The sequence below is a fragment of the Saccopteryx leptura genome, chromosome 6 (genome assembly GCF_036850995.1).
Source record: "Saccopteryx leptura isolate mSacLep1 chromosome 6, mSacLep1_pri_phased_curated, whole genome shotgun sequence".
Lineage (NCBI taxonomy): Eukaryota > Metazoa > Chordata > Mammalia > Chiroptera > Emballonuridae > Saccopteryx > Saccopteryx leptura.
This window is the reverse complement of record NC_089508.1, coordinates 8,903,788-8,920,289: the sequence shown is the minus strand read 5'-3', so window position 1 is coordinate 8,920,289 and position 16,502 is coordinate 8,903,788. Positions and strand designations below refer to the sequence as shown.

General features: G+C 39.3%; 1 protein-coding gene across 1 annotated transcript in view; it reads right to left on the bottom strand.

Annotated features, from left to right (window-relative positions):
• ATG2B (autophagy related 2B) overlaps positions 1-16,502 on the bottom strand; it is a 69,431-nt gene that overhangs the window by 48,914 nt on the left and 4,015 nt on the right. Inside the window, exons 2-10 of the mRNA XM_066344390.1 lie at positions 10,805-10,967; positions 9,391-9,543; positions 8,857-8,959; positions 7,186-7,348; positions 6,274-6,453; positions 2,473-2,569; positions 1,575-1,760; positions 451-605; positions 248-353 (exon numbers count right to left, since the gene is read on the bottom strand). Coding sequence (XP_066200487.1) covers positions 248-353; positions 451-605; positions 1,575-1,760; positions 2,473-2,569; positions 6,274-6,453; positions 7,186-7,348; positions 8,857-8,959; positions 9,391-9,543; positions 10,805-10,967 — 1,306 coding nt within the window. The remainder of the gene's footprint in view (positions 1-247; positions 354-450; positions 606-1,574; positions 1,761-2,472; positions 2,570-6,273; positions 6,454-7,185; positions 7,349-8,856; positions 8,960-9,390; positions 9,544-10,804; positions 10,968-16,502) is intronic.

The window sequence follows — 16,502 nt, the reverse complement described above, 5'->3', positions numbered from 1 at the left end:
CTGCGATAATAACATGAAACTTATCGTGTACTTTCTACTAAAAATACCCAAAGAACACAGTGAATGGATAACTAGACTAAAATACTTCACAGTGAATTGTTCAACAATGCTTCACTTTCTTCCTAAATTTTGTTAAATGTTCTAGACCAAAAAAGAATGAAATGAAAGAAACAGGAGAATGGCATCTTTTTTTAAAAAATTTTAAATTCCAGTGAAAACCATCAATAAATGCCTTATTTTCACTTACAAGTCTTCTGCAAAGATGACGGGTGAATTAGGTTGGACGGCAATGTTGATCCTCTTACTGGCTGTTCTTTATGATGATCAAGGAAATCTCCCCATGTTGGCTGAAGCTATAAAATAAAATAAATTTTTTTAAGTGGATGAATAAAGTAATGAATTTTAGAAGCAAGTTTTCAAGAACAGAACAAAAATTAAGTAATACTTTACCACTGTAGCACTTAATGGAGATCCTGCTGGGGTATTTGTGTATGTACTAGTTAATGATAACTCAAGGTCCATATTTGGGGGATCCCCAAGGGGTGGAAGTGAAGAGAGACTATGGGACATGTCCATATCAGCCATGGAGAAGAAAACTTCTTCTTCTAGAGAGAATTAAACTTTGTCAATTGAATTATAATTCCACAAATCCATGTTTAAGTAAATATACATTAATATTCTTCCTTCAAATTACCTGAGATCTAGTTGTACCCTAAATTTTCTGTTACTTCCAATGGCATAATTTCTTTGGATTTAAGATATAAATGGCACAGTAAAATCTCAACTGAACAAAGGTTCACAAAAGGTTACACTATCTGGTGAACTTTATTTTAAACATATGATACACAGTATTACCAGGTATATTTTTAAGTGTCATATTACAATTTAGAAGTTAAAATCCAGATTTTATATATATCTTGCAACCTCTCATTTATATCGTATAGCTATTTCTTTAAAAAAAATGAAATTAAATAAAAAAAAGAGCTGCACATATTCTTTTGAATTTTACAATTCACTTCTTTCTTTCTGAAGACTGTTTTACCCTCATCGAAATAAGGTTTGTTATGGTCAAAATTTCTTAAGTTGACTCTAATTTTCTATTTAGTTCAACATTTCATGCTTAAAAAATTTATTCTTACTATTTAGGATATTAGTACTCATACATTCTGAAACACTTCTAAATACAATATAAACTAGATAAAGATTATATTTACATGTAAATGATAGATTAATAGAAAAGGTTCCTATTTAAAGGAATCTATGAATCATTTTACAAGTACATAAGAATTTGACAAAATAATTACCCCCATTTATCTCTTGTGTAAATCTACATTTTTGTAAATTGAATTTTCTTAAAATAAATCATGATTTATATAAACACTACCACCAAAAAAAGAACAATATAGAATATCAAGGTAATGCTGTGGATAGAAATTCAAACTTAGACACTTAAACCTCCTTACACTATGGATCTCTTGTTCTTTCATTACTGACCCCATTTCACAGCGGCAAAAATTAAGTTTGCTCTCTGATGATCACACACTATTCTGGTGTCAATGATCCAAGTTGCTTACCACGGCTAGAAGGTGTACGGGCCGTTTCTGTCTCATAAAAGCTTTGCTCTGAAGATACTCCCACAGAGAGGGAATCTTTTCTCAGATAATACCGGTTTAATTCCATCTGAATGCGATATTCTTCCTCCTGCTGCATGGGTCGATTTTTTCTATCTTTATTAGCTAAACCTATTTTGCTAGAGTTTTCTACAGGTACACAAAAGGAAAGCAAAACAGTAATTAAATTTGGCAGTACTTAATCATTTATCCCCCAAAACCTACTTATCTAATAGCAATGGCAACATTTCTAGTAAACTGACTTCCCTAAGAATAAATCATGATTTATAAAAGAAAATGCACAGTCAGAAAGGGACATGGTAGCAGGTGTGCCAGTGCTGCGGCGTCTCTGCAAGGCTGTGTGGTCAGACCAACTTAGACACTGAACCCTTCCTATAGGAGGGACCTGCTGTTCCTTCACTGCTGACAGCAGCCTTAACAACACTGTCAGCACAAAACCACCACTGCTCAGTGTTCACAGAAAGCTACGCAATAACTTGAAGCATATAGCTAGAAATCACAAAAATCTTATCTTTGATGGATGAGTCATTAAAAATGTGTGCTACTTATTGTGTTAAAAAAATTATACTTTCTCAGTTGTATGAAGTACTATCCCCAACCAAGAAAGTCAGTCAAGACGATTTTGAAGAAGTTAAAAAGGTGACATAAATAATCTGAATGCTAATTTGTGCCATGGTAACACAATTTAAAAGATCCAATCAAATATAACTGTTTAGGATTTTTATTTACAATACATCTTTAATTTTACACATTCTTCTATAAGAAAATGACCTATATGCATGTTATAAATTTTAACCAAAAAGTTTTGAAAAATGAAACATAGTAACAGAGTGATACTTGCCTGGTCCTGCGATAGCTGCTAACATGTCCAGAAGCAAGTGCACCTGCCTTGGAGATAGGAACAGATGAATAGAGTCCATCTGTCCGTCAATATCCAACTTCAAAGAGAGAGACATTCAGGATGAGCACGCTTCACAGTCTCATCACCACAAATCCCACTATACTTAACACACTGAGCTAAGTACTGATTATTTAGTCTTGGGTTCCTTCCCCTAAGATTCTCTCTACTAATTCAAACAATCTAAATAATCAGACTTAGATTATGGAACTTGTTCTAAGAGGAAAAATCCTCCTGAGAAAGTCCATATTGGCAAATCCAATGCCATACTTTTTGTCTGAGTTTTCTGAGTATTTAAGGTATGTACTTGAGGAGGCCTTAAAACAGTCTCCAAGAAAGAATATTAAGATAGCAGTAGTAGAATATTCATTCCATCATGATTTCAAAAGACTCAAGTCATAATCCTTAAAACATGATTTAAACCAACAGCAAATCAAGTTGGCTGTTGTAAGTTTGCCCATGGATAACATTCTCTACAGAGACATAGGGACTTTCTCAACCAATGGGGTGCCTTTCCACAGGCCCACTGTGTTCCACAAGGACGACTCAGCTGGGCACAGGACTATGAGCCACAGCAAAAATGCCAATGGAAGAGGGGTGCTCATGTGGACTTCCAATCTCCCTACTGGCTCTTTGTCCATTTTTCCCTCTAGCAATAAAAGCCCCATCCCACTCCCATCCTGATTTCTGTGTAGTGTACTCTGAAAAAAACAATTACTGTTCTGTACATCATAGTCTAAAAACTTTTCATTCACCTCTTTTCAGTTCTAATGCTAACAGTGACTCCTATTGCAATTTTAAAATGATTCAGTTAATAAAACATTTATATTTGGAAAATGGCATCTCAAAAGAAAAAGAAATCATTCTGATTCTGGCAATAAAAATAAATTACTTAATGATTAAGTGATTTCCATGATCCAACCAAGAACTCTCCAATAATCATCATCACCATCATTTCCTTTTCTGAGTATTAGGGCACTACACTAGGTGCTTCTACTGTGTTCCTCTAATTCTCCCACTGTTGCTGCTTTACAGAGGAGGAACCAGGTCCACAAAGATAAAGCGACTAGCGCAAGGCCCTCTAAGATGCAGAGCCGGGTGTTAACCTGTGCTGACCCAGGTGGAAAGTCCCCCTCCCTCCCACGGCACGGCTCTCCATTCTGTCCACAGAGGTGTGGATGAAAAAGAGGTTCTACAGCAAGGAACCCCACAGGGGGAACTGATCGTAAGTTCCCACTAGACAGGTCAGGCTGAGCAGTCAGGCCCAGCCACGTACCTCGGTGCTGAAAGCACACAGTCCTGCAGACTATCCTGCAACCCAACCCCACCTGGCTTTCTCCCACCTTCCTGTCATCCTCCTTACTTCCCTCAATTCCAGATGCATAAAAGAAACAACAAAACTGTCATTCTCGGAAGGAGCGGACACGTTTCTTCCTGGCAACTGTCGTCAGTTTGGTCTCAAACTCTTATAATAATTTTATACAGGTTTTGATGTTTCTTATGTCAAGAGGAGACTTGTTTTACGGGGCTTCTTACTGGCTGCTGACATCACAGGCCATAAAACAGCAAGGAGTTAGGGCTGGGACAATGAGGGGAAATATCTGTCTGATTATGCCAAATTTAAGCATTATTTTTTAATTTCTCAGTATTAAAAACATATTACAACTAGAATGTAACACTAAAATCAATTTCGAACTCAGTGGTAATTGAAACAGAATGCCTGTGAATTCAATCCAGGCAGTCCCTGTTTTCATATGTAACACATTCCTGAAAACATCCTAAAACTTAGTATGTGAAACACCTAAGACTCACAGCACTATTTCAGGTGGATACTAGACCCAGAGAACTAAAGAAAAACATGAAACCTTTCACAAGATTATGGACACACAGTTTGAAGACTTAAGGCTAATGAACATCAGAAAGAGACTAAATGTAACACTTTGGGCACCCTAATTAATGCCCTCTTCATCTATACTATATTAAGTTTATGAGATCTGTGTTTCTCAATGCAAGTACCTAGAACTTTTATTTTTTCATTGAGTACTCATTTTCATTAAAGAAAAACAAAATGTACTCAAACACTCAAGTCATTACACAGAAACCTACATGGGGACAAGGACAGTAATATCTCCAGATATTAAACACTGACTGGCAGATGGTGCCACCACGCAACAGTTTCCAATGTGCATTTGTCACCTAATACAAATATCCAGAAGAAACATCTAAAAGGCATTTATACTAATCAATACATAATGTGCAAAAGTTTGGGTTAGCACAAATATCAAATCCACCAGTGCTGAGTACTACCTGTAATTAATCAACACAGAACCATAAGGGTATTGCCACGGTCCTCCCTCCTGGAGAGAGAGCAAACGCACTCCCCAAGGCCACGGGTGTATTCCCTTCCCAAGGACGGTACCAGGCAGGGGCTTCCCTGCAGTGTTAGCACATACCTATGGCTTTCTGCTGCATTAACACTCCTCTGTTATTTTTTTCTTAATTTTTTTATTGAATTTCTTGGGGTGACATTGGTAAATAAAATGATACAGGTTTCAAGTACACAATTCTACCATAAATCATCTATGTGCTGCATCGTGTGCTCACTACCCCTAGTCGAGTCACCTTCCCTCACCATCTATCCCCCCTCTCCCCTCCTTCAACTCCCCCACTTCCCCTCTCCCCTCCTGTTATTTAAGAAAGAGGCTTAAGACCTGACGAAAGGATTTCACACCATCTGAGGCAGGACAGAGCAATAAAGCAAGTGGCAAGGGGACAATCAGCAGTAGGAATGCTGTCATTCCCATCACCACCTTCCTCCTCCACACGCATCAGGTGCGCCAATCCAAGGACGGCCTCTGGGAGCCTTGATCCTCCGAAGGCCTTCCTGTGGGCACTCACGCATACTTAGCGCTCTCTCTTCCACAGCCCCACGGCAATTTCTAACCCCACACTGTATCTTCTATTAAAAGGCAAAGACTCAATTCACGCATCTCTGCATCTATCCCAAGAGTATGCCAGGGCCTGACATGCAGCAGACACTCAAACGCCTAGAGCCCGCCGGCCCACTCATGAGCACACAAATGACTAAGTCCCAATATCTTCTCAAATGAAACTATATTATATAGTGATTATATAGGAAATTCATTTCTAAAGTCTGAAAATAATACATGACAACATGACAAATACATATTTGACTGAATAAATGTACATTGCCTGATTCTCCAACAGACTGTTCAATACTGCTCCCTAAGAAACTAATACAGTTGTCTCTACAGAGTCTTCAAAAAACTGAGACATCATGAAAAGTCATTTTCTTTTCATAAATGGTATACAACTATAAAAGTGGTCAGTTAAAAATACACATAAGGCTTATTTTTATATATAACTAAACATCTTCAGTCAACTTGCTTTCCAAATCTCTCCTTTAAACGTTATTTTGTGATGCTAGAAAGGTATTCTCTAACCGTACATTCCTAGTTCTTGAACTAGTGAATGTTTCTGAGTTGAGAGAGTTGGGGAAAGTGAGTATAGGAGGCAACTCTGAAGCCTGGTCTACAGCCGAAGACAAAGGCATTCTGTGACCTAATCTCACAAGCACCAGCTGACAGCAAAAATGCTGACCCAGGACAGTGGGTCCTCTCGTTCCAAGATAACACACAATAACCATCAGGGGGCCACTGCATAGATTATAATGAACACTTGTAGTTTCATTTCATTTGTTTACTATAGAAAATAAACACTAACCTTAGCTCCAGGAAGTACTTCATTCTGCTTCAGCGTGAGACTCAACTCCAACCTACCAATTAGTCCTCCAACTTGCACTGGGTCAGAGGGCGCTACCTCTGGTAAATTTCTAGTTAGCTGTGGGTGTGGCTCATAGACAATTTTAGGATTCCAGCTAGGTGACAGCTTTGGCTCAGTTTCCTATACCAACACAATAAAGTATGTATTACTGTAAATAAATCAAAATGCAAAATACAAATGTCAACTTAAAAAGAATAAAATATTTGATATGCAAAACTGGATTATATTACATCAGGTAAACTGGCTTTCTTACAGCTAGTACGAAACAGTGTATGTTAGCACAGTACCTTGGTAATGAAGACAAATAATGGAAAAGAACTTTATGAAAAAAAGTACAGCATCTGTTCAAATTATAATAAGAAGAAACCTTAACAGATGTACTGTAATTAAGAAAATCTGATTTGTGAAATAATATAAAAGACAAATTATAGAATAACTGATTTTGATAAATAAAAGGATCCTCTACTCTTAGAAGGAATTAATCAAGATCTCCTTAATTATAACCCTTTCATAATCTGTAAGATATATTTTCAGCAATACAATCACTATGTAAGGTAAATGTGAACACTGCTTGATTTCCCGTGCTTATTCTCTAAGGACCATTTCTCCTCAAGACACAGTAGGTAATGTTTCTCTATAAAATTAACACCCAGCCAAAAAAAAAAGGCATTAACTATAAATATGAATGTTTTAAAATCCCTGAAATACATCCCCTTACTCAATATTTGTGAATTCCAGAGTAGATGGAAACTCATCCACACATTCTATATCCTAGCAAAATTTAATAGCTCTCATTTAAACCTTTTAAAAAGCTGTGATCTGGCTTTGGTTTTTCTGCTTTGTTTTTCTTACCACTGGTGCAGTTGAACACACTGGGGAAGATTTTGCTGATGCAGAAAACTCATCCCAGAAGAGAGACACTCCAGAGAGCTGAAGTAACTTGTGAGCAAAGGCTGTGGGCTGATGTACATTTATTCCTGAGTTCTCGTCAGCAGCTTCATCGCAGTAGATAGTTCTGGATGTCAACAACAAAGAGGGTGTTTGCGTAAAACTCCAAGGGAAACCGACTCGCATCGATACGAAGTGCACATGGCATTTCAAGTTAAAGGAATTTTTCAAGTGTCAGCACCTTAGAATATGCCTATAGTATGGGTCAGCATTACCATGCTTTAATACAAATAAATGTTTCATGAGGAGACCTTACCCCTAAGAAGGATGACTTTATGAGGCCCTTAAATTTGGGGGGAAATCAGTAACTTCCTAAAGTTAGCTTCATGAAAATAACTCCTGCACCTCTCACAAACCTCTCTGGGTAATAGTGAGACCGCATTTGGCTCCAAGTCAAAGCCTGACATAAATGGTATTTCTTGGATTCTTATGACTATGCTATATATATATATTGTTTGTTTGTTTTTTGAGGGAGAGACAAGAAGGGAGAGATATAAAAAGCATCAACTTGTTGGAGGGCAGGGGTGGGGGTGGTCCAGCCAAGCCAGCAACCTCTGAGCTCAGGACAGCGACCATGGGGTCACGTCAATGATCCCATGCTCAAGCCAGAGACCTCAGGACTTCAAACCTGGGACCTCACTGTCCCTCCCAGGTCAACTCTGTCCAGTACACCACCCCTGGTCAGGCTGCTACACATTCTCGACTAATCTTCAGTTTAAACAAAATAAAGAAATTAGCTCTAAATGCACAAGATTTTAGATATTTCTTAGCATACCATTTAAGGTAATGCAATCTAATTTCAAAGATCTGTTAAAATTGACACTGATAGGTATGTTCTGTGAGAAAACAGAAACCATACCCTATCTGTGTAAAAAGTGGCCAAGGCCCCCACAGATGCACACTGAGGTGTCTTTGGTGCAGTGTGCACACTTCATTGCGCTTGTTCCTGTGGGCAACGCACATGGCAATAGAGACACCGGTGAATAGTCACCGGCTCTAACCCACGCCAAGGAGCACACACTTTAGCCAACCCCTGGTTGAGAGCTAATTACAGAAGCGCCAGTGGGCACACAGAGAAAACCTAAAGTGATGTGTCCCTATCTTTTCACGTAAATCACAACTGCCCATGTTACCCTTACAATATTCTCAGAGGAAACAGCAGTCTTAGCCTTTCTCACCAAAGCAGGAAGAACGCTGCTCATGTTAATGAGACACACCTGAACAGGACGCTGCTTCTGTGAAAAGACTAAACCTCTCCAACCAGGGTGCCTTACATTTACCAGCACGCGAATAGTCATTGTTTTGATTTGATAGTAACTGAAAGAGAATTACTTGCTTTTAATTCAGCATAGCATTATATATAATTATAACCTCAACTGGTACTTTAAGTTTCCAGTAATGGGCTAGAACATAAATTGGAGAGCAGCACTTCACTATGAAATTAGGCAACATGTTAATTTAATATTGTTACCTCTCATCTCCAAAAGCATTCGGAAGTCTGAGGTAAGAATGAGATTACTATTATTCATGAAAGAATAGAACAGGGTCGTTTTGTTCAGCTATAAGGAGTCTTACCTTTCTATTCGGATTTCAAGTGCGGTTCCAGTTTTGGAATTTTCTGGCACATGTTCAATTCTCAAGACAGTGTCTATAAAAGTGACTTTCACTCTTCTTAGTACTAAACATGTAATCATCAACATAAGAGACAGAAATAAAAACTTCAAAGAATACTAAATTAGTTTAATATACACTTACAAGATAAAATTGAACTCTGTTCTTTAAAAATCCCCAAATCTTGAGTTCTGTATTAAATATTTTGCTTCACTGAGCACCTAGCCCTTGTTACATCTCAATAGATATTTGGGGCAATTGACTAACATTTTCTGTTGAACTCAATCCCAATTCTGAGCATAATATACCAAGGAGAAACTAGGGTACAAAAGAACATGAAATTAAATTGAATTCAATATTTAAATGGCTTTAATTCTAACGTTCTGAAGTGAGAACAGGTTCATTTAAAAATCACTCCAATGGTTTTTCCTTAAACAAAGCTTACTCAATAAAGGTACTAAATAAAATCTCAATATATTTTAAATAATCATGCCAAACCTGTTTCAATGGTTTCAGCAAACTTCTCAAGTCCTTCAAAAGGCTGGGATCCTTCCCCTTGTTCATCTGTTAGTTTCTGGCTAAGACATTCTTTCGCCAACTGCATACTGCTGGTCATAAAACTTGACCAATACATAGGCTCAGAACCAGTTGCTGCAGAAAATACAGATTAAGTCTAAGTAATTTCTCATAGTTACCACAAAGCCATTTCTTAAAATAACATACTATTTCAGATAGATAAATTTTTAATTCTCTCTGAGATACTTAGCATCATGGTGTTATCCCAGGATACAATATTCTAGAAATTACCCTTGAGATTTAAACATTGTCTTATAATGACTGAGAAGGGGAAGATCAGAAAGTCCAGAGACACTCTCTGGACTCACTACATGATATATGCATATCTTCCAAATCGTAATTCATGTATTCATTCAACACATACTTAATGGGTATCTTACACACGCATGGGCTGTTCAAAATACTGTAGAGCAGAGGTTGACAAACTCTCTGTATACAGACGACACTCAGTCTCTATCAAGGCCACTCAACTCTTCCAGTCCAGTACAAAAGCAGCCACAGAGAACAAATAAATGGAGTATGCTGATGCTCCAATACAAATTAAGTTACAAAAAGAGGGGACAGACCAGACTTTGGCCTGCCAGGCATAGTTAGCTGACCCTCCTGTAGGGGTAGAAAAATAATTATTAATTCTGTCCTCGGAGAGCCTACAACATAGTGGAAGAAATACGTAAGATTAAGAAAAATTAGTAGACAACAACAGTGCTCACAAAAATTAGGACATCAAGAGGCAAGCAGATGCTCCAGTACTTTCAGCCTTTTGTATCTAGTACATTTTCACCAATGAAATAAAAGTTGGTTTTGCATCTCACTTGCATAATCGAACAACTTTCTTTGACTTGTCGTTTGCTTTTGATTTCTTGTTTAATTAAAAAAAAAACAAATGCTTCTTTTTATCACTCCATATTCATTTTGAAATATCCCCTAATTTTTGTGAGCAGTATACACCCTTCATAGCAATAAAAAAATAAATAAAGGGGCCCAATTCAAGCCCAATTCTGTGCCCTTTCAGCATTTCTCCATCAGTTTTTGAGCATGTCCTTGCTTTCTGGTATAATACTTTGAATCTTTAAAATATAACAGGTAAATTGGTAACAAATAATTAAATCAACCATCTGGATACTAAAGTTCCTGTGGGTAAACAGTGTTAACAGGGAGAGAAATAATGCTAAAGGTACAATTAGAACCACCTTATTACATAGACCCAAATCCTAACATTTTATCTGTGTCACAAATACAAGGCAAAATACTAAATTAAATACTGAACTTTGAGCCCTTAGATTATTTTCCCAATCTCTGAAAAACAGAAGCAAGCAGGACCACATGACACACCTACCTAGGCGAGGTCTGGGTCGGAAGACCATTTCCAGCCCCTTCACTTCCAGTGCACAATTATCCTGTAGCAAGGAGCCCCACGGAACTGACAGAGAAATGGACTGGATGAACCCTTCAGTGACTTCCAAAGGCGCATCTGCTGACTCCAAGATCTCATTGAGACACTAAAGAGAAAAACCAAGTGCGATTTGAAACCACAGAACTTAACACTGTTAACTTATTCAAAGATGTTGAATATGCTTACATATGTGTCGGGCACTAGGGATAAACGAAGCAGAAAACAAGTTCAGGATGACTCCCGGTCGTCACTAAGCACACAACCATAGCTGGCCATGAAAGACCCGTAATTACAGTGTGATGTTATATGACAGAGGGAATGCACTGTGCTATTGGAGCATGTCAGGAACCTAACCTGGAGATTCAAGGCGGGCCAGCTGAGGAAGTGCTACTTAAAGATGAGACCAGAAGGCGGGGAATTAACCAGGCAAAGTGTTCCAGACAGAGAAAAAGCCATGTGGAAGGATTCAAAAAAGGAAACACAGAGGTGAGCGGGTGCAAGCACACATGTATAAACCACACGCGTGCCCGAAGAGAAAAGGCGCCTCAGATTTAGTGTGCTAGGCCAGCGTGGTGAGCCAGAGATAAGGCTATGTAGATAAGGGAGAGTGGAATCCAAAGAGCCTAGGAATTCATGTTCAAGAGTCTGAACCGTATCTCAAGGGCAAGGTGAAACCACTGAAGGAGTTTAAGCAAGGGTGCCATGGTGGGATACAGGGGTCGGGAACCTTTTTGGCTGAGAGAGCCATGAACGCCACATATTTTAAAATGTGATTCCTTGAGAGCCATACAACGACCCATGTACATTACGCATTATCCAATAAAAATTTGGTGTTGTCCCGAAGGACAGCTGTGATTGGCTCCAGCCACCCGCAGCCATGAACATGAGCGGTAGGAAATGAATGGATTGTAATACATGAGAATGTTTTATATATTTTTTTGGTTTTGTTTTTTGTTTTGTTTTGTTTTTGTATTTTTCTGAAGCTGGAAACAGGGAGAGACAGTCAGACAGACTCCCGCATGCGCCCGACCAGAATCCACCCGGCACGCCCACCAGGGGGCGATGCTCTGCCCACCAGGGGGCGATGCTCTGCCCACCAGGGGGCGATGCTCTGCCCTCTGGGGCGTCGCTCTGCCTCGACCAGAGCCACTCTAGCGCCTGGGGCAGAGGCCAAGGAGCCATCCCCAGCGCCTGGGCCATCTTTGCTCCAATGGAGCCTTGGCTGTGGGAGGGGAAGAGAGAGACAGAGAGGAAGGGGGGGGGGGGTAGAGAAGCAAATGGGCGCTTCTCCTATGTGCCCTGGCCAGGAATCAAACCCGGGTCCCCCACACGCCAGGCCGACGCTCTACCGCTGAGCCAACTGGCCAGGGCCAAGAATGTTTTATATTTTTAACGTTATTATTTCTTTAATTAAAGATTTGTCTGCGAGCCAGATGCAGCCATCAAAAGAGCCCCATCTGGCTCGCGAGCCATAGGTTCCCGACCCTGGATTGGAACCTTTAGAGGGCGTCTACTACTGCCAGGGAGAGAGCACGCACTGGAAGAAAGCAAAACGCAGGCAGAATGGTTGTTAGGAGTAAAGGAGGCTAGAGAAATCGGTTTGACATGGAGAGTGACAACGAGGACATTTAGAAGAGGATAGATTTCTGTATTAGGAGCGAAGTTCACTGGTATCATGAAGGATAAAGAAAAGGAATGAAGAATGACTTCGGGGTGCTGACTTGGCCCACTGCTTAGTCAGTAGTACCATTTACTGAGACAGGGAAACCTGGAGAAGCCGATTAGGGGGAAGAAGGGAGCTCCGGCCCAAATACCACATTTGAGCAGGCATCCAGGTGGCTATGTCTGGGGTGGGGGGATTCCAGCAGAGCTCGGGAGCGTTGTCTGGGCAGGAGATAAACACGGAGGGTAGGCGTAGCTGCGGGGTGAGGAGGACAAACTCTAGGAACTTATGTAGAGTAAAATACCAAGAGGCCTAGGACAGAACTCGGATGATAAACACCAGTATTTAAGAAATGGGTTAAGATAGAGGAACCTGCAAAAAGCAGAGGAGAAGGAAAAACAAGAAAGCTTCACGTCCCAGAAAATCATGGAACGACAACGATATAAAAGAAGAGTAGTCGAGTGCAGCAAAAGCTAACAAGAAGTCAAAGGTTCGGAAATGTCCACTGGGTCTAGTGATATCTAGGGTATTAGGGATGCCATGGAGAGCGATTTCAGCGGAGGCGTGAGGCAAACCAGACTATAACAGAAGGAAGACAGAATGGATGTGAATATAGTGTGCAGAATAATTAAATGAAATTTTTGACAGGCAATGGACTCCTTTTTAAAATTTTTATTTATTGATTTAAGTGAGAGAAAAAGGGAAAAAGAGAACGAGAGATAGGAACATCAAGCTGTTCCTGTATGTGCCCTGACTGGGGATCAAACCCTCGACCTTTGAGCTTTGGGATGATGCTCCAATCAACCTAGCTATCCAGCCAGGATGCCAATGTATTTCTCAAATAAAAATAAAAATAATTATTAAAGACCAGTTTTATACGTAGGGCACTTCCTGGATGCCATGCTGCATACGAGTCACAATTCTTTGTCTCAACTCCTAATGCTGAACACTGACACGAAGACCGCCTAGGTTTTATCAAAGGTTACTACTAAAAGGCTTTCTTCACCCTGCTGTTTGTATAATCCTACGACTTTCTAGAAAGTACATGGGCATGAGTGGTTTAAGGTACAAATACCCAGATCCTCAATCTCTAAATAAATCCTTTCCCAACCACTAAAAAACAAAGAAAAATCAGTGAAGAAATAATTAAAGGAATTAAAATATTACACTAGAAAAGATTCAGTTAGCACAGGGGAAGGTTAATGGTAACAGGAAAAATTTAAATATAATCAATTTCAATTTAGTCACATTTTCATTGTCGAGAAATGATAGTATGATCAATAAAAGGCTTAGGCATAAAATAAATAAATTATAAAATTCTGCAGAGAAAGTAAGATAGACACAAATTCAATGGGGAAAAGATACAATGTTAAATTTCCAACTATTAATGAATAGCATGTTCAAGCATTTTTAAATGTATAATGGTGGGAATTTGACCCCACTGGGCAAAAAAATATGTATTTTTATATCAATACTTACAACTCAAAAAAGTTATCAACTATTTAAACATAATGAAAACTTTTTACAGTCAATTTTTAAATGTACAAGGACTACAGTAGTTTTTCAAAAAATTTTAAGAGAAAATTAGGCAAATGTGCTTGAAGGACATTGCTTTAAAACAGCATGTGTGTCTGACCAGGCGGTGGCACAATGGATAGAGCATCGGACTGGGATGCAGAGGACCCAGGTTCGAGACCCCGAGGTCACCAGCTTGAGCGCGGGTTCATCTGGTTTGAGCAAGGCTCACCAGCTTGGACCCAAGGTTGCTGGCTCAAGCAAGGGGTTACTCGGCCTGCTGAAGGACTGCGGTCAAGGCACATATGAGAAAGCAATCAATAACAACTAAAGTGCCACAACGGGGAAAAAAAAAATTGATGCTTCTCCTCTATCTCCCTTTCTCTCTGTCCCTATCTATCCCTCTGACTCTCTCTCTCTCTCTGTCTCTGTCAAAAACAAAAACAAACAAACAAAAAAACAGCATGTGTTCATTTCCTAGATCAGTCTCTTACTCACTGGGGGCTTTGGACAAGTTCTTAACTACTGAGTCTCAATTTCCTCAACTCAAAATAAGGATAATACCTATTTCGTAGGGTTGCTGTGAATGTATACGAGATAGTAACAATACAAGCTACCAACATAGTTCCTTATACCAAGTAAACACTTCATATAGGTTGACTACTGTTCTTTATCTTCCACAGTGCCTGCCAAGCACCATGATGAGCACTATCAGGAATTCAAGGTGTGCTTGGTAGTATGAAGGAAAGCTAACATACGTTTTATGTTTCTCTTTAATAAGTGCCATAAGATTAAGAATTCGGCCTCTGACCGCCCTCTCCCTGCAGCTCGGCCGCTACTCCGCCCTGTTCCTCGGCATGGCCTACGGAGCCAAGCGCTACAGTTACCTGAAACCTCGGGCAGAAGAGGAAAGGAGAATAGCGGCGGAGGAGAAAAAGAAGCAGGATGAACTGAAACGGATTGAGAGAGAATTAGCAGAAGCCCGAGATGACAGCATACTGAAGTGAGCCGGCCTTTCTCCAAGCATTGTGCATGAATAAAGTTTTCTGTGTTGTATGAAAAAAAAAAAAAAAGATTAAGAATACGTCCTTATTAGTTTAAACCGAGATATCAGAATTCAAATAGATAACACTAAGCATAAAAATATACAGAACTAGTTTAGACCAATTAACATATAATTAGCACTTAATACATATAGGACAGCATACTATACTATTTTATACCTACATTATTCCACTAAATCTTCAAAATAGCCCTCTGAATTAGGTATTTTTGTGCCCATTTTATAGGTATGACAACTGAGGATTAGAAAAACTAAGTAACTTGCAAAAGGTCTTCAATTTATCACTGCAGATATGAAAATATAAAAAAGAAATAATCTTTCACAATGGAAGATTTTTATAGGCTAAGCGAAATCATGTGCTAAAATCATAATTCTCAAAAATCTCGTGTTTGGGCTTGGGAGCTGACTTCTAGAAGCTTTTAAAACTAAACAGAAAAATGCCCAATCCTTCAGTACTGGTGTTTTTCAAAATGCAATCAAGGACCATGTGTATCATCAGAACTTCATTGGATGCTTCTTAAAAATGTAGATTCTTGTGTCTTTAGAACCAGAACCTAATGGGAAAAAGCAAGAAGCCTGCATGTTAGCAAACTTCACAGGTGAACCCTCTGCCACTTATGTTTGAGAAACTCAGTTTCCATGAACCCTCTGAGACAGAGTGGGGTACAAAAAGAGGACAGGAGTCCAAAAGACTTTGAAATCTCACTGCGCTGCGGATACTAGGCCCCCAAGTTACTCAGCCTCCTGGTACAATGGAAATGGTAGCACCCAACTTAGAGCAAGAAAACATATGTAAAAGCACCCAGAACAATATAGAGAGATATAAGGTGCTTAATAAGTGGTCACTATTATTTTCAAAAGCAAAATAGAATCCCCCCACTTTGACACCGTATCTCCTACTAGTCAACAACCTCATTTCTCTTTCTTTAGTCAAGGCAGCTATTTGCTCAAAGGACAAACTACTAACTCTCAACTCCCCTACAACTTCTCTTAACTGCCAATCAAGTGACAGATGCAATGAATGAGGTTTAGTCCTTATGTTCCCTGAGTTATCATCTCAATCTAATTCCCATTTTGAAATTCTAACTTTCCTTGGGTTCCCTAACACTCTTCACGCTCTCAGTCTTTCTTTTCCAATTCTTTACCACTTAAAACGATGGTATTTTCATCTTCAGCCTCTTCCATTTCTCAACTAAATCTAAAACTGCCTGTGCACTTTACACCATCCCACTGTTTCGGCCACCACCGATACCCTGGTAACTCCCAAATCTGGATCTCCAGCTCTTCCTCAACTCCAATACTACGTGCATTTTTAACCACTTCAATGGGAAAAGAACTAATGAACCTACAAGACAGCCCATTCCAACTGTGGAATAGTTCCAAACTCCTTGCTTCTATTT